Source organism: Rousettus aegyptiacus, unplaced genomic scaffold, assembly GCF_014176215.1.
Source record: "Rousettus aegyptiacus isolate mRouAeg1 unplaced genomic scaffold, mRouAeg1.p scaffold_m13_p_11, whole genome shotgun sequence".
In the NCBI taxonomy this organism is placed as follows: domain Eukaryota; kingdom Metazoa; phylum Chordata; class Mammalia; order Chiroptera; family Pteropodidae; genus Rousettus; species Rousettus aegyptiacus.
Window position 1 is genome coordinate 62,812,626 of NW_023416286.1, and position 27,483 is coordinate 62,840,108.

Consider the following 27,483-nt stretch of genomic DNA (forward strand, 5'->3'; position numbering starts at 1 on the left):
AAGTGCACAGTCATTATTCAAGATTATTTTCACTATGTCACAAAAGTTTGAATCTAAGTAACATTATAAATATGAATTATTTTTTAGTATAACTGAATAAAGTAAACATGATAAGCTGTCTAGATATTTTCAATATACTTCCTTATATTTGGGATAATTTATTAATGGGTCATTTATCAACACTTTGTAAAGTAAGCTGAATACACTTTATTTTAATCAAATTTAATGAAACTTTAATTTTAGAAAGAATACATGCACTTTTAACAAAAAATTTGGAACCGTTATTAATTGAAACACATCTTATAGTTTGTATCACTTGTTTGAGATAATTTGTATTAGAAATAAAGACCATCGACTAGACAACATAAAATAATACAAAATAATTTCTATGATATGAATAAAAATGGTTTTGCTAGTTCTGGAAAGAAAAATAAAGATCATGTTTTCTAAAGAAAATGTCACTTGTAGTATTTTTTCTTTTTTCTTTTCTTTTTTTTTTTTTTTTTGAGTTCTTTCTAACCTCCATGCCTAGGAGAAATTTTGGAGTGAAGGTAATTAATAGTGAAAATAAGTTTGAGGAAATCAAGAATTTTTACTCACTCTATAAGCCTGCGCAGTAGTCCCCACTTATCTGCAGGGGATACATTCTAAAACCCCAGTGGATGCCTGAAGCCATTGATAGCACCAAACCCTATATATACTCTGATTTTTTCTGTACATACATCCCTATGATAAAGTTTAATTTAAAAATTAGGCACAATACAAATTAACAACAATAACATACTAAAATAAAACAATTATAACAATATACTTTAAAAAGTTATGTGAATATGGTCTCTCTCTCTTTCAAAATAGATTATTGTAGTGTATACACCCTTCTTCTCATGATGATGTGAAATGATACAATGCCCATGTGATGAGATGGAGTGAGATGAATGACGTAGGCATTGTGCCATGGCATTAGGCTTGTATGAGAGATACTTGAACACAAGCACTGCAATACTGTGACAGTCAATCTGATAACCAAGTTGGCTACTAAATGGCTAATATGCAGGAAGTATATACAGTGTGGACACACTAGAGAAAGGTATGATTCATGTTCCCCGTGAGAAGGAACAGTATAGTGTGAGATTTCATTATGCACTAAAATGGTGTGCAATTTAAAACTTATGAATTATTTCTGAAATTTTCCATTTAACGTTTTTGGACTGTGATTGACTACAGGTAACTAAAACCTTGAAAAGGAAACCGTGAATAAGGGGAGACTATTGTATCACTAAATAGAATTGGTCCTTGAACAGCTCAGAAGTTAGGGCTACCAACCCCCATACAGCTGAAAATCCATGTATAACTTTTGACTCCCCCAAAACCTTACTGATAGGCTATTTATGAGTAGTCTTACCAATAACATAAATGGTCAATTAACACATATTTTGAATGTTACATGTATTATATACTGCATTATTACAATAAAGGAAGCTAGAGAAAAGAATATGTTATTGAGGAAATCATAAGAAAAAGAAAGTATATTTACAGTACTCTATGTATTTATTGAAAAAATTTGTGTATACGTGGACCCGCATAGTTCAAATCCATGTTGTTCAAGGACCAAACGTAAATCGGGAACCTTTATTCTTAAGTGGCTAGCAAAGTAGCATTTTCATTTCGCTATGCATGTGGAATGCACTATTCTCTTCCAAGGTCATCGTTAGTACAATGATGTAGAGCAGTTGTTAGAGGCTGATCTAAGATAAGTTACTAAATGGCAAATCCAAAGCACAATATAAACCATAGAAGAAACGAGTACTTTTTATTCTAGGCTACAGAAGATAAACCAATTTTTTTTTCTAGATCTAGTATCTTAATTTCAACGTTATCTAGAAATAATTTAGAAATAAAAAATTAATTTATTTCTAAATCAATATTGTTTTTAAATTAATTTCTAAATTAATCTATTGTAATTTTTTCTGTTTTGCTAAGCCTACCACCTGAGATTAACACATAGAAGAATGCTTTTAAATGGGATAGTGCTATCGATGTCAGGGTACAATATCATATTTGCTATTATGATTAAATAGGTAGTTTGCAGAACAGGGAATAGTTGAAAATAAAGATGATAAAAGGTTTGAGATCTGAGTCCTGGATTCCTTAAATATTTAGAAAGTGGGATGATAAAAAGAACCCATCGAAGAAAAGAGGAAGAACAGAGCAAAAGAAACGAACCTAATAGTGAACAGTCCTTCTAAAGAATGACTTTGAGTGGCTGCATAAGAGGCAATGCAGGAGGACCCAGGGATCAGAATGCTGCACTGGTACTCTGAATGCACCAGTCTTTACAAACTGGCATCATAACTATCATGAAGAGGCATGTTGAGAGCACTACTGGGAAACACGTCATTCGAACACGCCTTTGACAGACTAAGTTGTCATTTACAGGTTTCTTAGTTAAAGCAAAATTAATTTTAAAACTGTTAAACATGCTATATAATATTGTTTGAACAATGATGAATATGAGAATAAGCAAAGATGAATTATTCCAAGCAATTTGAAGACTTAAAATCACCCTACTATTTTTTCAAAGTCTAGCATCTCAATCAAATTGCGATTAAATTCATTTTGCCTGAGATTATTACCATGAACCATCTTATCAAGATGAATTTGATTATGGATCACATATTATCTGTTTTTTTTTTTAAAAGAGTTGTTGCAATTTAAATTATAACATCATGTTAGAATTGTAAGCAATGCTACTGCAAATTTTAAAAAATACGTATCAAATAATTTTTGTTACAGCTCGTCTTTAGTAGTGCTCTGGCTTGTTTTTCAACATTTTAAACCATCAGAATTTGGGGATAGAAGAACAGTCAAATAGTTGTAAAAGTATTGATGATAGCGAGAGTAGGTTTGCTCTGTATGGCTAAATGAAGGGAACTCATTTTTTCCACTGGTGTTTACGACCTGCATCAGTCAGCTAATTTGAAAGGATAGTAGGTGTCAAAGGTGAGCTGAAATGAAGGTTTAAACCATTCAATTCTCAAATGGTAGAATACTGGTGAAATATACACACCTATATAAATGAGCCAACTTCAACATGATAAAAATATAAAATAAATTTCTGAAATATTGGGATTTTAAAATCATTCAACTAAAACAGGAAAATATTTTCAGTTTCCTAAGAGTGAACACTACAGAATATAGATTTATTTTTTAATATAAGGAACATTAACATTTAATAATGATCTACAGGTGGGATACAAATATAGTTTAAAAAGCTAAAAAAATTTAAATTATTTGGTATCATTGGTGATGAAAACACAATGACACCTAAAAGATAAATATTTTGATGGTAAAATTTTGCACATTGATGTACATAGTCCCCTGTGCTGCCTGAAATAAACATTAGAGAAACAGAAAGAGAAAATCATTTCAAGTGATGATGAGTAAAATATTTAACGACTTGAACATTTGCACATATTAAACAAAATTATTAAACTTACAGGACATATTAATTTTATTCCTTATAATTATATATAGAAATAAATAAATAAGTAAATTTATTTCTGAGGTGACATATGAACTGTGTTCTACCTATGTGGCATTTATAAAGAATAAACATCAGCGTATAGTGGAAATAATGGTATATTTCAAGCTCTAAACACAATGACGCTCTGGTAAACTTTCTAGAGTGCATTATTTTAGTCATTAAGACTATGTAAAACTGACTTAACATGCTTTACCAATATATCAAACTAGCCAAATCCAAGAAAAATATTATAGTACTTTATAAAAATAGGAATATGATTTACCCTTTGCTATTTTCTTTCTTCCTATTTCAGCATACTATCCACAGTGGATTCCCAACCACTTATTAAAAATTGAAATGCAACAGCTATTAACTCTTAGAAACCGAATAGGCAAATTACATATAGCAGATGTAGACTTTTGAATGTTTACCTGGAAACCATGTTGCTGAAAAACGTGTATATCTTAAATCTCCCCAATTATGATAGATAGCAGCTTGTATTTATTATACTTGTCCATCTCATCAGTAATTGAAACACAGGGTTTGGAAGTAAAAAAAAATCATCTTTATCACCTTGACAGACATGGTTCTGTGAGAAAACTATTAGTAGGTGAATATTTTCCACTGCCTCTACTTGTAAGACAAACCAAAGAAGGTTATATATGAATATATAACAAGTTCTTGAGCTTATAGATAACTTTAGGAGTGAAAAATCCCTATAAAAATGCTAATTCTACACACACATACATGCATATTTTATAGATGAAATTTCAACCTGTTATTTTTTTGTAAGAATTTTTATACTTTAAGAATCCTGCTAATACTCAAATAGCAATGAAATTATAGTACATATCAATACTAAAGACAGGATAAAAATGAAAGATTATTCAACATTATACTAATAGATAAGTATCATAATTCCAAAATACAATGGAGGACATTTTAACTCGTAGTAAAAATATTTTTTCTAATAAAACCCTTTTGTTTTCATTCTGTTCTTCTTGTGATAAACTGTGTTAAAGCCAGTAACAAGAACTTATTATCCTTATCTGCTCCGACAAGAGTAGAAGATAATTGATTTTCACTAGAAGTACAGTGAGAAATTTTGTGGCCTTTTGTTTAATTGCTGCTCCAGTGTACTAAATTTCATCTACTCACCTTATATCTTGAATTTATTACTGTGTCTAATAGGAAAACGATTTTCTTTACATTAATTGTGTCTTTGATTTTGCACCTTTTTAGCTTGCATTCCTTTAACTAACATGTTTGGCTTGTAAAACAAGATCCTAGAAGGAAAGGGGTATAATGCTTAAAGCATTAATAGTGTTCTAAATTAACTACAAAAGAACTGAAAGATAAATGAATTCTTCTCTCACCAAAGTCACAAAAAGACATGTCTAAAAGGTCCAAAGCGGCCCCTTGTGATTTAGAGGGAGACTATCAGACCAGCCTCCATGTAGGGCACGAGTCCAGAAGATTATTTTATAAAATAATTGCCTTTGGTATGACCTGAGATAAATGAATACTTGAAAGTTAGCTGCTCTGGGTACAATGACTATCACTTCTTTCTCAGTCGATAACTTTGGTTGTCTCATCCATGTGAGCAAAAGAATGTATATATAACAATGGAAGGTGGAGAATTTATATTCCTCATTTTGTATGTTAAGACAAGAAAAGGAAATTCATCTGGTGATTTTTTTTTTTAAATTAGCAGTTCCCTCTTTTGTGGTAGTGACCAGTCAAATAATAACAGAAATATTTTTCAAACCCAGACGATCAAAAGAAAGCGAATAACTGGTAAGCATACTGGAAGAGAAAATTCATAAGAGTTAAATCTAAGTAGATTTTAATCATAATTAACCAAATACTTAACCAATTTATTTGAAATTTGACCATGCTGAAAACCTAAGAAAATGAAATATATTTTATATTATGGCATAATATAAAAATTGTAGAATTTTTTAGTAGTGTTTATCCATCCTGTTTTCACATTATTTGCCAATATCTATATTTTTTTATCTACCATAAGTTATCTCATGCCCTAAAGATTATCCCACTTTAAAACCTTTAATTTTCTGAGCTGATGAACAGTCATTAGTTTTTCATAGAAAAATGATATTTCCATTTAAAGCCATAAGTTAAAAATAAACAAAACCCCTAAGAATGCACGTCCTAAATAACTAAAAATAGGTTCATTTTCATTTTTATTCTTCCCACAAGCTTCTAAATTCACTATCATTATTCCTTTATATTCATGTAATAACTTTCCTTAATTACATTCCAAAATCAATTATTTAAAAATGACGTTAGAATCATACACTTACAGTCTGTGACTTTTAGCGTCCTCTTGACTTCTCCACTTCCTGAGCCCCCACAACCATCTTCATCATCACAGTCCCCGCTGATCTGTTCAATGATGCCACCACCACTGCCCATCTGAAGTTCCCACTTGTCTGGTTTGGGTGATCTACCCTGTAACAACTAAATACAGATACAAGAAGCATTTACTAAGAGCAAATTCAAGTCAAGAATGCTATTCAGAAACATATGTAGAACTTAGAATTATTTTCTCATGTGGGGCCACAATTTTGATGTAGACACTTCAACCAAATTAAGCCTATAAGAAAAATAAAAAACTACTGAAATGATAATTATGAGCAAGGACTTATAGCCAAAAGGGCTACAGTCTGCATATTAGCTCTGTCATAAAGCTTTGGATAACACATTGGAAAGCAAATAAAACCAGGGCTTCTTACTCATAGAAAGTATGGCTAGAAAATTCTTTATTTTTGAATAAGTAATGTTTGAGCATGCTAAACTCCAACACAATACAATTCCCTTTGCAATATACTGGCTGATAATGTTGTGCTGTTTTGTAAATCGACAGTCCACAATTTCTCAAAAAAGTGGAGTACTACTGTTCCAGAAAAGGTTCAGTCAAAAAAATTCTAGAACTTTTAGTTTTAGTTAAACTTTCTTGGATCGAGTACGTCCTTCAATGCATATGGCACAGAACTGAACCTTGGAACAAAAGACTTAAGTCCTACTTTCATTTCTGCAAATCACTTATGAAATTTAACCAACTTCTTGGTTCTTGGTTCTCAAGTATTTCATTTACTTTTATGAGCAAAATAGATGGAATAGCCATTTTCCCTAGAGCACAAGAGTGCTGGTAATATTTATGAATAATATTATAAATGCCTGAACTCATTTTCAAAAAGGTTGTATTATAAATAATAGAGTATTTCAGTTAAAGCAACAGCTGAGTAAAATGATCAAATATATTATATTTACCCCTCTAAGGCAGTATTGGAGAACACATGACCAAGCCTGAGCACTAGAGGGTACTGCTATATTATGAATGAAATGTACCTCTGCTGAACACTTAATGGGAATTTAAATTTTCAGGGTGCCTTATGAAAGTATTAGGGTTGTTACTTCTAAGAAAATTTCTAAGTAATAGTATTAATTAGCAAACAATAATTAAAAACATAACCCAATGAGGTCATTTCATTTCGAAAAACAGAACAAAATATTCTCAATAACCTAAGAAATACATTTAGCATTTAAAGAACATTTACACTAAGCAACTAGACTGACAATTCATAAGCTTTCAAAATTAAAAAAAAAAATTGGTCACAAATTCTGAAATATTAGATTTTAAAAATGTATTTTTCTCTAACAAAAATGAAATGCTAAAACAACTTGACAATAATTTAAAAATTCTTACCAGAATTTATTTCTATTTATCAGCATTTCCCTAAACGTTTTAAGAAGTATTAAATTTAAGAAGAAGGCTTCTTTTATGGTCAAGTGAATTTAAGTATAGTTGGGCTAAACAAAGCTTCTTTATTAGGTTGGATGCACTGATGTGCATGCTACTTCCTGCAGGGGAGTATGGTAAATGGGAGACACAGATATGTAACAAAGCACATAAAAATTCAAATCTGAAAAAGGAAAGGAAGGATAATGGTATTATTTATAACACTTATCAGTTGTTATTTAGCATAAAAATAGAGGACTTGGTTTCTGAGGTCCTCATACTTAGATTTTAATCCTGATTTTCACATGTGACTTTGGACATTGTACAAGTTATTGAATAACTTAGTTCCCTTCTATCTAAAATAGGAACAATAAGATACCTGGGTCATTGTTTTTATTGTGAAAAAATATATATAAAGTACTCTGTATAGTGTTGAAATACTAAAAGTTAATATATTTTGATTCTTATTCTCTACTGTATTATATATTTTATTGTAATATTACTCAAACACCCACAGCACATTAATTGAAAGAATTATTTGATAAAGAATTCAATTACATAACTTAGATGAAAATTTTTCAAAATATTACCTGACAAGAACAAAAGCCAAACTTTCTAGTGATGTGTTATTATTCTCTTTTGTTCCTGACATTCTTTCCCAATTCTTTCTCATTTCAATTTTACTTCTCTAATTATTATTACAATATTTTACTAGTACTTTCGCCAGAACAAATATGGAATATACCATGTATAAATCACAAAAACTCAACCCAGTGAATTTCAACTCAAAAACGCAACACAAAAATAGTGCCTATAAAAAAAAATAACTTGCTATTTTAAGAATTTGTTTTTGGTCAAAAGCAATTAAATACCTTAATAATTAGAGGATGATTCGTTTATTTAATTAGAGAATGATTCATTTATTTATAGTGACTGGTAATGATAATATAGAACATATTTTTAAAAAGCTTTGTTGTATTTTCTACATTTCTTTTTTAGATCACTTCATTTTTAGGAAATAGAAATGTACAAAACTATTTTAATTAATTTAAACTATCTTTGGTAGGTAGGATTGTAAAACAGGCCCTCAAATTTCCCACACGTGGACTGTGAATATAATGCCACTGTTAAACCCACTATATTAAATGGCAAAAGAAAATTTTCAAATGTAATTAAGGTTATTAATCAGTTGACTTTTGATTCATCAAAAGGGAGATTATCTAGGTGGACTTAATGTAATCACATGAGTTCTTTAAAAGTAGAAAGTTTTCCCTAGGTATCAGCAGAAGTCAGAGAGATTTGAAGCTTGAGAAAGGAAGGAGGAGGATTGGACTTGAGAGATTACGCTCTTGGCCTTGAACTTGGATGCTATGCGAGGGCGTGTGAGAGATTCTGTCAAAAGTCCTATGACAAGGAACTGAACTACTAGGAGCCTCTAGCAACTAAAAGTGATCCACCTTACAGTCAGCAAAGAATCCAGTCCTCAACCCTACAACTGAATTCTACCAACAGCTCAGCTGAGCCTAGAGGAGGATTCTCCCGGAGCGCCTCTGACTGAGTCATGCTCAGCTGACGACTTGCCTTCAGACTTGTGGGACTTTGAGCAGAGAGCCCTGGGCAGTGAGTCCAACTTGACTTCTAAACTGTGGAATTGTGAGTTAATAACAGAAAGTTTTTAAACTGCTAAATGTGTGGTGGTTTCTTATGCAGAGACAGAAAATGAATGCAATCTCTAACCTCCAAAAGGGCCACACTTATTTCCTGGCAGTGTTTTTGTCCAATCTTTTTTTGATTCTCTAAGGAATTCCTCAGAAAAAGTGGGCAACAGATCCACCCTCCTGAGATTATGCCCTTGGAAACATGCTATCAGACTTGGCCTTTTTGGTACCTTTCAGTTTCTCTGTCTTTTGATAATCGCTTTCACTGTTTTCCAAGTCTTTGAATAAGAGGAAAAATTGTTGTTTCCTGTGATCACTTTGTCCAGATATATCCATGGTCCTATCTGATCCATGCTCCCAGGTCCCCAATAATCCTGTCTCCCTCTGGTAGGGTAAATGTCTCTGTAAGAATGTTCATTTTATCTCTGTAAGAATGTTCATTTTCTTACCTATTGATCATCACACATCCATGAATGTTCATTTTCATTCTCACAATTATAATAAAACTTAATCAGTGAAAAATCCCCAACAAATTTCTAATCAACAAAAACAATAGGCTCTTCATAGTAAGATCCTTATTCAAAATCTCACATTTAAACAAAACTATTCTGATTTCTTCTGAGCTTGTCCATTTTTCTCCTCACATTTCTAGAAAAATAAAGATAGATGTTTAAATTAATACTGTAAATCCTCTGTTCTTTTTAGTCTCTCTCTAGGACCCCAGACTGACAGATCGTGCTCTCATCTGCATACATGTTATACTCATGTCTTTATTTGCAGCGTTATTACTCTGTAGTTCATCTCTAAGAAGTGGTTGGATATAAAATGTACTCTACTACTTTGTATATTAAAGTGGAATTTTTCATCTCTATTATTAATGTGTTACTACAACTGATCCTCTCATCTCTCTCATTGCAGAGGACATCAGTTTCCCCCGCCTACTACCACTATATTATTTGCTCCTAATCAGTACTTAAGCCGTGTCATTCTGTCTTAATGTTCTTTGTGGCTCTTTACTGTCAAAACTCACTGGTCCCCATGTGTCTGGAAGACAAATATCAGTTTGGATAGATGAGTCACAGAAAGTGATGCAGAGGTAAAATATTTGGGAAATTCATACTATGGCCCCTTCTCAATATCCATGTACTAAAGACTCACGAAGAATCTTACAGTTGGCAATTTTGGTTAGCTGAGAGTCACCTCACATTTTCCAAATTTACATAAGCAAATTAACTCCTCTCCTCACTCAACACTCATTGACATATTTTTGAAAGTGAGGCCTAAAAAACTTTGAATTTAACCTGCAGCCAAGATCCTACATAACATTCTTTTTAAAGAGATTGCATCTAAACACAGACCGCAGCACCCAAATTCTGCCACAGAGTGTTTAGTGCCATTTTCTCACAGAAATCGTGAGAATTTACATGTCTGTAATTTTGCTTATGCTTGTTTTATACTTACCTCACTTTGATTTTTATTTTTACTCTACACATAACACTCTTTCCTTTTCCTCATCATACTATACCTATTTTCAAGTTTAAATTCAAATATCCTTTTTTTCCCATTCCATACATATTTCTCTGATCTTTTAACTGTTTACCATTTATTGACACTTAATTTTTTTGAACATATGCTACACCCTTCTGATTTAATGGCGTGTTTCTCAAAGTTGAGACCATGATTTAATATCTTCATACTCGTCATCATAACTATAAAGATTCCTAATTTTTAGATTCTAAATAGTTTAACTTATTTATTTTAAATTTGAAAATACTTTATTATATTTACCCTGTCTTCAATGCCCTTTAAATCTAACTTAGAAAAGTGTTTTCATTTTTACTTGAATCTTCAGAGGCAGTAATGTTCTAGAATAACTTTGGATTTATGTTTATTTACTGGAAGACTGATTCATTATTCATTCAATGATGCATATTGAGCACATACTATGCAACACACATGTATTTTGAAGACATAGTTTTAGTTCTGAAAACGTGCTCAGTATATACTTTACTTCATTTCAAAGTTGACATTCCTGAATATGTAAGAAGATAAAACAAAAATAAAAGAAATAATCTGAAATCAGATAAAAAGAAAACACTTACTATAGGTATAATTTTGTGATCTTGCTAAATTATTTTTCTGTTTAATCTTTAATAAGAAATAAGTTAAAACAATATTATTCCTGAGCTTCTGGAAACACCTAAGAAGTTGTTTAAACAAAAATTGACATTGAAAAATCATGCCAAGTAATATTTCCAAATATATCTGTTTGCCGTACTAATTACTATAAACTAGAAAGAAAATGTTAATGTTCCAATTAACTTTTTAAATGAATAGGTAGAAATATTTTCAAATAATTGATTTGTGTAAATAAAAATTATTTTTTCTAGCATAGGGAGAGAATCTTAGCTTCAGAATTTTGGTCACCAGGTAACAAAATTCTCCCCTGTTATTTCATGGAGGGTAAGCCCTTCTGAATCCTCTCCTCCCCAAACGCCTCAGGGAGACATCGTGGGGATCACTCCCCCACCACTACCATCAAGCCCCGTTTGTTCCACCTGCATGGGCAAGTGTTATTTTACATTCTACTCTTAAACCACTTTCATAAAGAGGAGCCTTCCCCGAAAGGTCTTTAATAACACAAAAGGGCTTTCATATGTGCACATTTAAAGGAACATACACAAATAAAATGACTATAGACTGATAATGAAAGCCAATTTCTTCTATAAATGGTGCATGAAAATCAGTCATATTAGAATAGACATACTCCTGCCACATACTGCAACACATCTCTATTTTCACCACATACACCGTGAATAGCTAGCTGTTCTATATATTCATAAAATATAGAACATGTCATAAGAATTTTTCAAAACTTAAAACCCCAAATAAATTTAACATTATGGCTCAGGGCCTACATTTTCCACATCTGAAAAATGGGAGAATGTCTTTTTGGAAGATTAGAGAATTATTATTTTGATTAAATTACGTAAAGTGCTAGCATATAAGTGCTCAGTAATGGTTTCTCATCTATACCATGGTTATCATCATAAGCAGTAGGAACTGATATTAACACCCTGATTCCGTCTTTAAAGGAGGGAACCTGTCTGTCTGCATGGAAGGAAAAGTATCTCCTTTCATCCTCATCCTGCCTTGGCTCTACCTAAGTCCGCCCACATAAGGCAGATGGCATTTTTAACACTTGAACCCTGTCACTAAGGGTAGAAAGTCAATCAACACATATATATTTATAGAACAATTACTGTGGAGGAAAGGGCATGATTTTGAGTCCCAGCCACACATTAATTAATTGTATGCCTTTGAGCAAATCGCTTAAGCTCATTAAAAGTCATTTTATTCTGCTGAATAATAATGCAAGAAAATGCACTTTATATACTATAAGGCTTTACGCTCATTTACAATGTTCATTGTAAGACACTGCATCCGTATAATTGAGAAGTTAACAAAATGGGAATAAAGTGAAAAACAAAACAACTTTTAGGGTGTTCCTCCTTTCCACAATGCCATGCAGATTGTGCATTCAGCTGATTAGCTGAAAATAGTCATTTTTGATGACTGACACTTCCTGCTTATGTTTAATTGGTTTAGGAAGCTCATTAGGAATGCTAACTTGGAGAATGAGTTTGGTGGGTAGAATATTTGATGACTCTAAGGCAAATGTATTTCTTTCAGCTGGTGAATTCATTTCTCAGTAGACTCAATTTGCTTTTTACTAACTGTCTGGCAACATCCCACAGTTGCAACAGCTTTTCAAACACAATAAAATCTGGCTATAGGTGGCTCACATATACAACATATTTGCTGTGAAAGAGAAACATATTTATCACATTAAAAAAAAAAAACTCTAAATGTGAGTTTAGAGCAGTTAAATTGCTTCAAAATTCTATATGTAATAATACACCTCAAAATATTTCCTCTATTTTCTTATAATCATTTACACAAGTATACAAAAATAAATATTTTTTAAAAAGTCTCAGTCATCATAAATGCACCTTTAGTCATTTATTCAAATGTAGACATGGTAAAATCTGCTATTTTAAGATTTTATAGTATTGATGAAAATATATAAGTGAAAAATCAAAATGTTAAAAAAATTTCAAACCAGATAACTGAAGATATAGAAAAATTTGTACTTTCATTTTATTATTAGCAAAACATCTTTAAATAGTACAGTTTAAGAATGCATTTTAAAAAACCTCTCTATATACATGCAAACATATATATGTGTAAATTTAATTTTATTATAAAGCAATTGGCACTTGTACTTTCATAAATTTAAGCTAAACCCATAAATAAATATATAGAAATAGGAAGACAACAAAAGCTTATAACATTTTAAAGTCAGAACTTTGATTCAAAATTTCTCATGCTGAATTTTTAAAATATCTCTGTAACATTTTCAAATGAGACCTTTAAAAAAACTCTTTATATAATATGCTCTCGTTATTTTTTTTCAATGTAACTTCCCTTCCCCCAAACCTACAACTCTGCTCCCACCCACACTCTAACACATTCTGCCCTATTTACAGTCATTTTTTACAAATAGTTTTTATACCAAACTTTCTCATGCTCTGTCTTTCAAATTTAGAAGACAGTTTATCCACATAACCTAACTCTCACACATCTCCAAACATATTTTCAAAAGCAGCTAAACCTTTACAGATTATTCCACCTAAAAAACCAAAGACATTTTACAACATGCCATGTTATGTTAAGTTAACCAGACACAGAAGTCATTTCTATAGGATTTTGTGTCAGTATTTTCTTTAAGTTTGAGTTTTCTGATCTTGGCTTCTGTTGTGCCAGTAATTTGAAAGTTCACTGTTCTGTTAGCATTTGGTTTATGCAATGCAGTCTGACAATTTATAGTCTTGTGAGTTTGTAAATAGAACACCGAACTTAGAAAAGGCTTACTACATTCACTCTCTGGCCTCCAATACTGCAAAGAAGTCATTTGTTCTTGTTGCCATATTAAATTCTGTATGTCTCCTTCCGACCATGCCTGATCCTTACCTCCAACTCAAAGCATGGCCAGTTCCATCTTCTAGTTTGTCATACCAAAAATGACTGGATAAGTTTGTAATTAATATGCATTCTAAACCAAACTCTAAATTGGACCTCACAAGAGAGTTAAAACTAATAGCTAACAGGTAAGTGTAGGAATAAAAAAGGAAATAGGGAAATAAATGCAAACTCAAATAGAACTCAGAAAAATTGTGGGACCAAAAGAGGAAGTGTGGCCACCAAATATTATCAATTCTCAAATGGTTCCTGTAAAATGTCTATGAGAAAACACTCCAAGGACCTGAGGAGAACAGGTGAAAAAGAAAAAAAAAAAAATCTTTCTCACTTCTACCAAAACATCCATGCTATTAACTGGGAAGGTACAGAAGATCAGTGACCAGAGTGGGGGAAGAGACAAGGACATTTTGTGAGCAAGCAATGTATAATGGTTCTGCAGCGGGAGAATGAAAAAAGGGGGACAGGAAAGTGGAGGTTATGGGTAAATTAAAAACATGAATCCTGTTTAGTTGACACATAGATGTGTAGTATAAATTTCTTAAAATAAAATATTTTATTATTCGGGGCATGATATATAACAATTATATTGCCCCCCCCCAAAAAAATATTTTTTGATGTCACCACATCTTACTTTCAAGCTAATTTATTAATAATTTTCCAAATCATTATCACATATTCACCAAAATATACACACAGAAATCACATATACATATTGGTATCCACAAATATGACAGGACAGAAACTATCTAGGTTTCTAGCTAATCCAGGTTAGTCTATACTTGAAATTAAAAGAAATACTAAATAAGAATGATCGAATATTAAATAATTTCATTGTATCACATTTCTTAAGTACAGAGTACATTTACATTATTTTTGGTAGGGTTTATTATTGGGGAATAATTTTTTAAACATGCCAAAAGCCTGAATCTCTTCAAATGCACGAGTAATATTTAAATGTGCATAAGGTAATAAAGACTAGCATGTAGATTTGCCCCAAATGTTCAGTGACTTGTGCCTTGCATTACTTCAGGAAAATGCCTCGGGGTGGTATGGTGTCACAGCAAGGAAAAGTACTAATATCACTGCTGGAAATATGCCTAGCCATTTGCCTAGTTATGCCATATCATCTAGCTGACATTATAGGGCAAAGCAACCAAATTTCCAAAATCAAGGATATAATAAAACTGAACATGTATTGCTCCTGAGGAAAACAAGTGAAAGTACTCTAAAACATAAATGGATTGGTTGAAAATGGATTCTAGACAACGCAGCCACATCTAGTAAGTCAGGCTTCTATTAAACATACTCCATAGAAGTAAAGTAAGATCCCCATTATAAAGGCAGTTTTAATTTTACATGCATTTTCTAGTTAATGAGGTAGATGACATTAATTTTACATATATTACAAAGTGAGTGGTTTTCTTCCCTTAACTCATTGCTAAATTTTGCCTCATCGGGCTCGGTCATAAAATACAGAACCAGCATCTATTCTAGCATCTCAGTTATCTCCACTGACTAAAAGGTCATGCAATTTCTATAAAAAATATAGGAATTAGCATTTTCCATTATTAACCTAGATTTTCCTTGCCATTTTTTTTAAAAAAAAGTTTATCTCAACATATTTCTAAAAGGACTATGTGGTTTATGTCATTCAACTGTTATGTGTTGTCATTATTGTCTTTTAACCATTTAGCTGCATAAATCTGATGTCAAAGAGAGATAGAAAAGAAAAAAAAATAGTAAGAAAGAAAAGGAGCGGGGATGGAAAAAGACATTAATCATGATCCATTGCCAATGTAAGGACTCCCTGATTATAAAAGATTTTGTCACTTCATCAAAATTGCCATTGCTTTTTGAAAGAAGTGTGAAGGATTGCAAATTCATTTAAAATCTGGTTTTGGCAACTAATCTAGATTTCCTTCATTGGCCAGCTGTGCAGAATTCATTCTCAAATATTCTATTACAACATCCTATGGAAGATTCTCCTAAAGTTTCCCAGTCTGTTGAAGGCTTATTTCCAAAAGGAGCTCATTCTGATTCCATTTAGTATGACACCCTTGTGTATGCCAGATGGCAATGAGAGGTATAGCTTCACAAATATCATTCTGATTTTCACCTTTACAATAAAATTCCCTTAACCTAACTTTCTATACATAAACTATAAAAATATAGACAAATATATTTTCAGATGAAGATTAAAGGAATGTGATTTTACTAAATATTCTAGAAATAATTAGAGAAAAATGGGTGAAATTTGGGGCTGAGTTTGTATTGAGGAAAGGTTAGGTGGGTATTTAACTTGGCTTCTAGACCAGATTCTACTATTAGCTATTGAAATGTATGATTTTAAGCAATTTAACCTTGTTGAATCTAAACATTTCAGGTGAAGAAAGAGAAAGCTGAAAATTCCCAAATGTGTCTTACAGCTCTAATGTCTTACAATTCTAATGTTTCAACTATTCTAACATTTAGTTTAAAAACAGATATTATAGTATCAAGGCTGATTACAGCCCTCCTTGACCTTCATTTCAATTCTCTTCCTTTTCCTGCTAGATTTAATGTATGTATTTTTTTTTAAATGATAGCATATATTTCTTATGACATTTATTATGGCTTGAATCGTGTTTCTGCAAAAATATATGTTCAAGTCCTAGGCCTCAGCACTTCAGATTGTGTATTTCTGTTTTTTTTTTCTTTTGTTTTTTTTGGTGTGTGTGTGTGTGTGTGTGTGTGTGTGTGTGTGTGTGTGTGTGTTTTATGACCTTATTTAGAAACAGGGTCTTTGCAGAGGTAATAAGTTAAATGAGGTCATTTGGGTGGTCCCTAATCCAGTATGGGTAGAGTTCTTACAGAAAGAGGAAATTTGAACACAGAGACAGATATGCACAGAGTGAAGATTATATGAAAAGACACTGGGAGAGTGTAGATGAAGGTGGAAGATTGGACCGATGGATCTACAAGCCACAGATATCAACGACTGCCAGTAACCCATCAGAAGCTAGTAGAGAGCATGAAACAGATTCTACTTCAAAGCCTCGGAAGTGACCAACCTTACCGACATCTTAATTTCAGACTTCTAGCCTCTAGAACTGTGCCACAATACATTTATGTTGCTTTAAGCTCCCCAGTCCATGATACCTTGTTATAGTAGCTCCAGCAAAAACGGTGCATATATCTTAAGTGTATAACTTCAATAATGTTTTGACATGAAATGAACCATGTGACCACCATAATCATAATATAGAACATTACCGGCATTTCAGAAGCCTCTTTTCTACCTTTTTTTATCTACTCAATAAAACACTATTTTGACTTCTTCCATCATAGATACATTTTTCCTGAGGAACTTTATACTTAGTAAGCATATTTGTGACTATAGATAGAGCAGAAGTTCATTCTTTTTAATTGCTGTATTTTATTCTATTGTATCAATGAACCATAATTTTTCATTCTTCTGTTGTTGGACAATCATACTGTCTGGATATAAAAATAGTGTTCCTTTGAAACTTCTTCAAAGTCTTTTGGTGTAAAAAACTAGTCACATCTATTGGGCATACACCTAAATATGGAATTGTTAGCTCCTAGGGGTAAGTACCTTTTAACCAAACTAGCTGGCTGTATGTATGTATGTATGTATGTATGTATGTATGTATGTATGTATGTATATAGTTTCCTCCTTCTTAATATTAATGTATAATTTACTAATAATAGAGTGTATATATCTTAAATATACAGTTCAATGAGTTTTCACATAAGTATGCACACAAAACAACAACTCAGATGATAATGATATATTACATTTCAACATCCAGAACTCTCATTGTCATCTGCAGTTATTTCATATCTTCTACACTTGGTATGACTGGTCATTTCCATTTTAGGTATTTTGTAAGAGTATGGTGGTATTTTAGTGTGGTTTAAATCTGAATTTTTCTAATAATTAATGGTATTCATATAATTTTGGTTTTTTTTGGTACAGTCTAACATAAAGTGCCTAATCAAGGCATTTACTCATGAAAAAATATATTATGTACATTTTTCTAATTGATGTTTTAAAGTTCTTTACAAATTCTGAATATAACTTTTGTTTTTTATTTGTACTATTTTTCTATTATTATTTTTATTTCCCCTTTATTGCTGTTTCTGGATGAATCATTTATTTATTTTTTCAGTATATTTATTAACCTTTTAATATCCTAGATTATAATTATATTTATTTACAATTTATAATATTATAGAAAAATATATTCTAGACTCATTACAACTTAGGTAGTACTTTAACCACTTCAACAAAGTGATAACCTTAAAATAGTTAAACATTATTTAGCCACTCATATTTTCTGTTGTCATACATTTTATTTCAACATATATTATAAACTCAAAAAATATATAATTATTATCTTTACCCTTACTTCTCAGATCTATTTCACAATAAATATTCCTTATAAATTCTTTTTCTTTTGATATCTTTGTCAGATTCTGGTGTCAATATTTGATGCCCTTTTACAACAAATTGGTAAGTGGTCTCTCTTTTGTATATATTTTCTAAAGATGCTTGTGTAAGATTAGTTTTATTTGGTCTTTAAATTTTTGGAAGAATTTACCAGATAATCCATCTGTGCTTGGAATTTTTTTTTTATGAGAAATGTGTTACTTCCAAATTGAGCTTCTATAATAGATTCAGAGCTCATTCAGATTTTTAACACTTCTTCTTGTGTCAATATTTTAAGGTTATTTTTTCAGTGAATTTCATTACTTCCTGAAGTTTGTGCTTCTGTCTAGGATAATCTTTCTTTAGCCCAAAGAACTGAAATATTTCTTCTGAATGACAGAGATATAAGAAATTTTAAAATTCTGAATGAGTTCTGTATCTATTATAGAAGCTCTATCTAAAAGTAACTTATCCATCTCCCTCCCCCTCACACACGCAGACACATAAATTCCGAGTGCAGATGGATTATCTGGTAAATTCTTCCAAAGATTTAAGGAACAAATAAACCTAATCTTACACAAGCACTTTTAGGAAATATATACAAAAGAGAGACCATTTACCAATTTGTTGTAGAAAGGCATCCAATACTGACACCAAAATCTTTTTTTGTCACCACAGTAGAGCTGAGTGAGTCAACATGTGGTAGAGTTTTAAAGATGAGAGGAAGACTGACCTCAGGAACATCCTTTATCTGATGCAGTAAAGAAGCCATCAGATGGAGCATGGACAGATGAAGACCTTAGTACCTCAGCTTCAGGTTTTGTTCCAGCAGAGACTGAAATTTCTTTGGAGACTCAAATTAGCCCAATAATTTCCTGGCTTTATGAATATTGCCAAAGATAACATTTTCATTGCTCGTGGGGGTATTTGTGTTTTTTCCATTTTAAAATTACAAAAATAGCTTTTCATTATTGCATAAATAATTCATTCTCATTATAAAATTTTAAGCAATACAGAAAACCTGTAGCTCCATAAAAACCTTAAACATTTTGATTTTGAATGTCAACCACAGTGCTTTTATGAGTGTTTACCTGGCATTTTGCCCATGTCCCTCTACCAGGTGAGTGTCCTGGGGTTGCTGGAACCTACTTTGATGTATCTGTTATTCTAGAACTATTTCTGGTGTTTGGATATTTAGTTTCACTATGCTTATTCAAGAATATTAATTTTTAACCTACTGAACCCTGAACACTATTGTATATGTTTCTGTTTCTTGAACCCTATTTAGTTCTATTAGTAGATAATTTAACCAACAAAAGAGCTTGGCAATTTGAATTAAGTATTGCTTTTTATCCCACATAATTTAATTTCATACAATAATAGCTAAATGTTCATTTAAAAATTAGACTTTAGTATCCTTTGACATATATGCTAGAGGCAGCAGAGAACTGTTTATTTCTGGTGCAAACTGGCTTCCTTTTAAGCGGTCTTATTTCCTCAGTCCTTTCCTTCCATGTATTCGGTGTCCATTTTTTAGCTGTTCACCCAGGCTTCCCTAGAAGTATGCAATCTCTCCTTCCTTTGAACATAATTCTTTCTCAAATAATATTGCGATTTCCTCTGTGCAGTTGAGTCTATCTAAGTATTAGGAAAAAGCATATGACCAGCTGATTAAACAGCTTTACTTAAGAGCTGGATGGAAAGACTTATCTGTCCAAAATCTCACTTAAATATATGGAAAGGAAATTGCCAATTCGAAGTTATTTGGGCACCATCACTGACTCCTTTTCTAGATTGTCAGTTTTAGCTCTAAACCTATAGAGTACTAACAATAAAAAGGAGAAACATTGTGTAGGGCAGCTGTTTGAATACAGTCATTTCAAGGCTTGACTGGGAGGCTCACTCACATGGTTGTTGGGAGGATTTAGTTCCTCACCGGTTGTTTACCTGAGGACTCCCCTCCGCACACAGCAAGGTGGGCCTCTCCATAATGAAGTTCACACCACAGCAGCTCTCCCAGTCATAGCGAGTGGGCAAGAGGGCAAGAAAAAGTAGCAGAAAGAGAGGGAGAGGGCCAGCAAGATGCAAGTTATGGCTTTTATAACCTAATCACAGAAGTGTCATCCAATTACTTTTGCTTTATTCTGTCCATTAAGAACAAAGCATTAGGTCCAGCCTACATTAAGGAGAGGGGCTCGCTCATACAGGGCATAAATACTTAGAAGTCGGATCATTGAAAGCTATGTCAGAAACTGGCTGTGATGCCATCCCAAATAATTACCCACTTTCTTTTTCCACTATTATGTTATTTTTTATTCATAAACTACTTAAGTAAAGCTCTATCATCTAGAGTAAACTGTGTCTACAGTTTTTTTAGCCCTCCTTTAACCCCCAAATTTGTATTGGTAAATAAGTGGTTTGTTTCCTTTTTTTGCTACCAGACTCACACATGAATCATGCATACAGTGAAGGCCCTCTATGTGTTCAACTGAGCCAGACTCTTCAGAATCTGTATATTATTGACATGTAGGTGACTATTTTTACTCATTCTAGCAAACCATTTGATCTTCCGTTTTTCCCCATTCTCAACTCTCAAGAGTGCTGATTGCTTTCTACACTTAATCTCTACTTCTCATTATCACCTGGGCTTCTATAACAACAATACCTCTGCCTACTCTTTCTTTTTTCTCATTCTTGCAATGTCATTTTTTCCATTCCTGTGTAATTTCAAGTAAAAGAGACTTTTCTGTAACATTTTCTAGCAATACGTGCTCCTGAACAATGAGACTTGACTGTTCCCATCAGTTGTAATATCCAGCTTCTTTCAGTTATGTTTTCCTTTCTTAGTTGAGCTCAAGAATGATTCTACGCCAAAGAGAACTTTCTTTCCCATTATGTACAGAGTGAGATGGAAGAGCAGATAATTCTGGAAGACTGTTGTAAGAATTGCTAAGAGTTTATTGCACGAATAGTTTCTATTCTTTGAATGTTTATTTACACTGTTTGTTTATATCTCCCTTTGAGATATCAATTTTGATAAATGAATAATTTTTATTGTTACTATGTTCTAGAAACTAGATAAACATAAGTTGAATAATAAAAATCTAAACCTTGAGTGTTTTCCAGTATCATTATTATAATATATGCGAACACAGCGTCATTCATCTTTAAAAATAATAATTTGAAAGATGTTCAATAAAGAAATATGACTTTTTTAGAAAAGGTATATACAAAGTTTACTTAAACAAAATTAAGAAAACAATATTTGGCAATTTATATTTTGAATTAATTTTTAAGGATCTCTATTTTGAAAAATATGTTTAGAAAGCAAATGTGTAATTTTTAATCATTTTTACTCATAGGAAGGTAAATAGTCTCATAAACTTTGTCATTACACGTTCCTGACCTTTATGTATTTGATTTCCCCCTTTGTTTATAATCTGACTGAGCTGTAAAAGTGTAATTGTCAACCAATCAAAATGAAAACTAAAAGGTCAGTGCATTGTATATTATAGTTACTTTTCAAAAATTGTGTAAGGCATTCAAATTCTGGCACATTTTTGCAAGTCCAAAATTGTGAAACACATACATGATGACATAAATGAGACCCAGGCTCCTGGGAAAACTTGTAACAAACATGAAAAGAAAAACTAAGTCCCTGTATTTTCTTTTTTATTTTAAATTTAGTCTCTCAAATTCTTGTAAGCTAGGTATAGAAATGTCATAAAATAAACAGTGTTACAGCTGTCATAAAATTAACAATATTGTAACTATTTTCCAGAGGGCAAATTTCAAATTAAGAATGTACTTAGACTTACAAATTAGCACGTGCACATATTTTGGTACTAATTGTGGGTGTTCATAATTTCTATTATGGCAACTGTCTATTTTATCAGTTACTTGAAAATAAGCAAAAATTATAAGATACAGAGTTTTTGTCTCATAAATTATCTCAATGTGTGATCCAAAGAAGACCAGTATCAAAGGTAAATATTTCTTTTAAGCATGATCAACTTGAGTGGAGCATATATGATTTCCATACAGTTTGTATTTTCAGTGTATTAAAGCAGAGCAATGACATAATTTGTGCGTTTTGAAATATTTTTAAATTGTCTTGTTGCCAATATATTTTAACAACTGCAAAGAGAGATAAAAGGTTTGGTTTCTCTAGAAACATATATAAGGAATAAAATCAGATAGCTAAAAATAGAAAAAAAATAGACTGACATTGATTAGGAGAAGGCTGGAAGTACTGTCTGTCAGTAATATTACAGCTATCAAACCATAACAGAGCAACAGATGCTGTTTTTGTTCTGAATGGAAGTTCAGGTCATAGGGAGCATGCTTGCCTCCATGGCCTCATTTACAGAAAAGTTTTGAGAAGATGGGAAACTAAGAGAAAAAGTAAATCTGATGGTTTGGGAATTAAGCCATTTCCAGAAAGTATGTTCCAAGGTGTTAGGATAAGCACCTAATTAAGCGCCTGCAGGCAGAAGCAAGAGGAGGCGGATTTGGAAAGAGGTTTTTCACACCTCAATGATATTGAGAAGAAACTGAAGGCCGTTTATTCTGGCCCGAAGAGGCCGAGAAGCTTGTGGTTGCTAAAAGCAAAATGGCCAACCCTTGATCGAGTAAGCACTGTTTTTAAAACCTAGACAACTTCACTGTGAGCCCCACGTAGAATTAGCACCTGAAAGGCAAAGGGTACCTCAAAATGCCTAAACCTCTTGTCTCTCTAAGTACAATTTCCTTCTGAAACTACATCGGAATAAGTAATTACTGCTTAATCTGAATTTTTGAAATGATTTGAATAGTTATATTTCTGTAAATCATGTAATATTTGGAATATTGTTGCTATCACTGGACTAATGTCACAGTCTTTAGTTGCATGGTTTGTTGCAAGTTGCTTTTAACAAAGGCTAAAATGGAATTCATTTCTTCTCTAGCCTTCATTCAGGTTATTAAACAACAAAACTGGATAAAAATATCTTTAATTCCAATCTAAGATTTTTCTATATTTTAATCTTATAAGCAAATATATTTGGCAACCCCCTCACATTTCAGCAAAGACTCACTTTGTACTTGGCCATAATCCCATTGAAAATGCAGCTGTAACTGTATTGAAAGGGAGAAAAGGAGTTCAGCTACCGAGAAGCTATAATGACATTCTGGAAGTATGAGGATGAGCAGAAAAAAACTGATGGCTTAACTAGGGAGAAGAGACCCACAGCTCTGAGTATACATAATGCCAGGGTAGAGGCAGTTTTTCAACATAAAACCCATAAGGATGATAAAAACTGGGAAGATGAGCAAAAATCAAGATTGAAAAGCTACCAAATGATACAGCTATGTGGTTCAACTTTCCACATGCTTTCCCTACAATCCTTCCTCTTGACTATGGCCTTCATTCTCCAGAAATACTCGAGATATTTATATACTTTGTCTAGAAGAGACTCAGTGGACATGAACTAAGAGCTAGGCTTCAGAGACCAATTTAGCTGTCACTTGTGTGACCTCTCACTAAAAAAACAGAGTTAGGCACATTATAGATGCCAGTGAGGACAGATGTAGATCCAGACTAGAGCACCCGCCCAGCCCCCACCCAAACATCCATCCCCATCATATTACTTCCTACCCAATGGCTCATGAGCAACTCCTACAAAAATGTGAGTTGGATTGTCAAGTTGACTACGATAAAATGGAATAAAGATTCTTCTTTTAGTAAAGTTGAAGTTACAATGGGAATTTATTCAATAATAGGAAAAAGTATTTTTTCAAAGAAGAAATACAAGTTTTACCTGAAATTATGTAGTTTAAGGAGAGGTTGGAGGCATCTGTATCCTCCTCTTGCAGAGTAAGGAATCAGAAAACATGCTCAGCAGAAGAGCTAGTTGCTCTTTTTAGAAAAAGGTTACTCTCAGGATTTAAAAAGTATGCTAGTGGTAGGAAATAGTTAATTTTACCACAGTAATTTCCAGATGAATTGAAAAGTTAGATGTTAAAATTACAAGTGGATTTAATACAAGTTGATATCTGTATACTCCTGGATGCGACAAAAGCATTGTCACATCTCAGAGCTGGAAATCATAAAGAAAAGGTTCCTAGATCAACTAGTTAAAATTTCAAATCTCTACATTCCAATTAAAATGTTTTCTTGTTCAATAAAATCATTTAAAATATAATTTCAACAAGATTACAAACATTGCTATATGTACACATGTTGTACACATGTAAAAACATGTATTATTTACTTATGAAGAAAAATTATACAGTATTTAACGTATAATTAGGTGAACATTATAACATATACTTTTATAAACAGAAATCCTTTTATGTATAAAAGTAATGTGTAATTCAGAGCTTGAGATAGAAGAGGGATGCCCAGTAAGGACCTGAAGTGGGTTTTGCTGATGCACCGGCCTGGGCAAACCTTGTGTTGAGGACAGGGAGGGACTCAGGCCCCGCCATGGAGCGTTCTTCAGTATCCCTGTGTACATGTCAGACCAGAAAACTGAGCAGGATGTAGGAATGCGACCTTTCTAGTCATTCATTTTGAATCAGAAAATAATTACTAAAATTTACTATTATTTCCAACCATTCATTTTCTGGGTAAATGGATACTTGAGAAAAAAAAAATGAGATCAATGACATACATTTCCAAAAATAAAACAAAAAGATTTTTAAAGCCTACAGGTTTATGATTTTTCCATATAATCCAATATAATCACAAACCATCCCAGAGCCGAATATTAAACATTCAAGGGAAAAACTGATTTTCATGTTAATTTTAGTTTTTATTCATTCTAGAAAAAATGTGTAACAGTTATACCAAATGCCCTCTTAAAGGTAACCCCTATCTTGCTCCCTGGGTTACTCCATGCTTCTTCAGACAAGTGTTTTCTCTTAATACTGCCTTATAATAATAAACATTTCCTTTTATTTAAAGTATCTTTATTACACTGATTGCCTCAAGAATAACTTCTATTTTTTTTCACCAAAAGTAGTAATGAAAATAACTACATGTCCAAGAGTTATATTTAGGAGGTTTAGCACCATTGCAGATATTTCATTTATGATTACTTGTTTATGGTATTTCCACAGATTCTCTTCACAGTTCTCTAACATTTCACACTGAGATAATTGGGTTCAAAAGTGTGTCCAGGTCACAAGATAAAAGTAAGTTCTTCATTCCATTCTTAACTGTATTTCTTGGTATTAAATTGTAAATGTTGTGATGACAAATGGCCAGTTTTAAAATATGGAATACAGGTCATACCAATTGACTGATTAAGGAAGGCCATGTATGAAATAAGCTTAGTAGCACAGACACATTAGCTTTAGTACTATTTATAACAATATTTAATAACAAAAAAGATATAGAGTCTTCAGGTAATATTGATGATGGAAATCAAACAAAATGCTATGACTATAAGATGGTACTTATGTCAAAAATAGACTAGAATACAGAAAGATAACCTTCTGACACAGATATGAATATTTAAAACTGAGAAAAATCTGCTATTTCATGCATTTATCACTACTTCCTAGAAAGAATAAAGATATTCATATCTTTATTAATCAAATATTAATATTTTATTAAATATTAATAAAATATAAACTATTAATAAAATATTAATATAAAATATTAAAATTATTTGAAATGAAAATTTAAAATCTGCCATGTTGCCATTTCATGATAAAGTTTTATTTCTTATGCACTTATCAATAAATAGTTTACTCAGATGCATGCAATGGTGGTCATAGATAAAATATTTTTGTTGTGACAGGCATTTTAAGTGAGTAAATTCATAATAAGTATAAACATCAGCTTTGTAAAACATATCATATAAAGAGACATAAGTGGTTTTATGTAAAAACACCCCCTACTCCCTACCCTCCTAACTAGTCTTTTGTCAATTATACCTGCTCTACCTAAATATACATTTTCTCTACTGACAAATGCCTCAAAATACAGTCTTCTCAAAGTTCTCACAATAATGCATACATACATGTGGACATATGTACACACATACGATCCTGTTACAATCCTACGATCAATTTCTACCTATCATCTGTTCTCCTTCCTCCTAATTTCTCCTTCCAAGTTTTCAAAATATGTAGTATCCACTTCCTCATCTATTCCTTTTTCATAACCCACAGCCATCTGTCTTCTTCCCTTTCAGCTTTGCTGAATCGGTTTCCCCAAATATCACTAAAGATTATGTAATGCTCAAATTACATAAACACTGTCTAGCCAGGTCTTATTCAGCCTGGCATTTGGTTCTCTTGAACCTCCCTTCTTGTTCCCCAAGAATTATCTTTTCCATTACTATTCAGGGGACTACTTTTAATCAGATCTTCTCTAGTTTCTTACACTGTTGCTTCTTAATCTCTTTTCTACAATATTGTATTCCTCAAACATCTCTTTAAAATTATCTTCAATAATCTTGCTTGTACCTTTTTATTTTCTCATCACTTGTTCTGAGTGACCCATCCATAACCATAACTCTATTATGTCTAATAGGCTGATGTCTCAACAATCGCTATTTCCAGCTCAAATTACTCATGTGATTTCTAAATCTTATAATCTAGCAAACACATACACCTATATACTCTGTTTGTGTAACACCCCAATGTTTCTTTCTTAGAACTATCTTCTTCAGATTTATAGCTATTGCCTTCATGATTTCTCTATTTGGATTAATCTCATAGTCCTAAATCTTACTGTCTCCAATCCATCTAATCATGAAGTACTTTGGGATAAGACACTTAAATAGTTGCCACTGTCTTTAAAATAAACTTCATAGTACTCAGCGTTAAATACATAAATATTTGTCTCCTGTCATCATCCCTTCAATTAACTTTTCCTTCAACCTCAACAGCATTCTTGGGTTTTGTTGACTGAGCAAAGTTATTTTTTCACCTTGATACTTTTCTCCACACTTATCTTCTTCCATGATTGATGTTCCTCGCTGTTGTCTACCTGAAAAATTGCTAGTTGATATAACTCATTACAAACATCACCTTTTGAGAAGAATTATTTGAAGTGATTGCCATCTATAGT

General features: G+C 32.3%; 1 protein-coding gene across 3 annotated transcripts in view; it reads right to left on the bottom strand.

Moving 5' to 3' along the window:
* GPC5 (glypican 5) overlaps positions 1-27,483 on the bottom strand; it is a 1,092,178-nt gene that overhangs the window by 546,728 nt on the left and 517,967 nt on the right. For all 3 annotated transcript variants that reach the window (XM_036228874.1, XM_036228873.1, XM_016123592.2), the window contains exon 7: positions 5,848-6,004. In XM_036228874.1, coding sequence (XP_036084767.1) covers positions 5,848-6,004 — 157 coding nt within the window. The remainder of the gene's footprint in view (positions 1-5,847; positions 6,005-27,483) is intronic.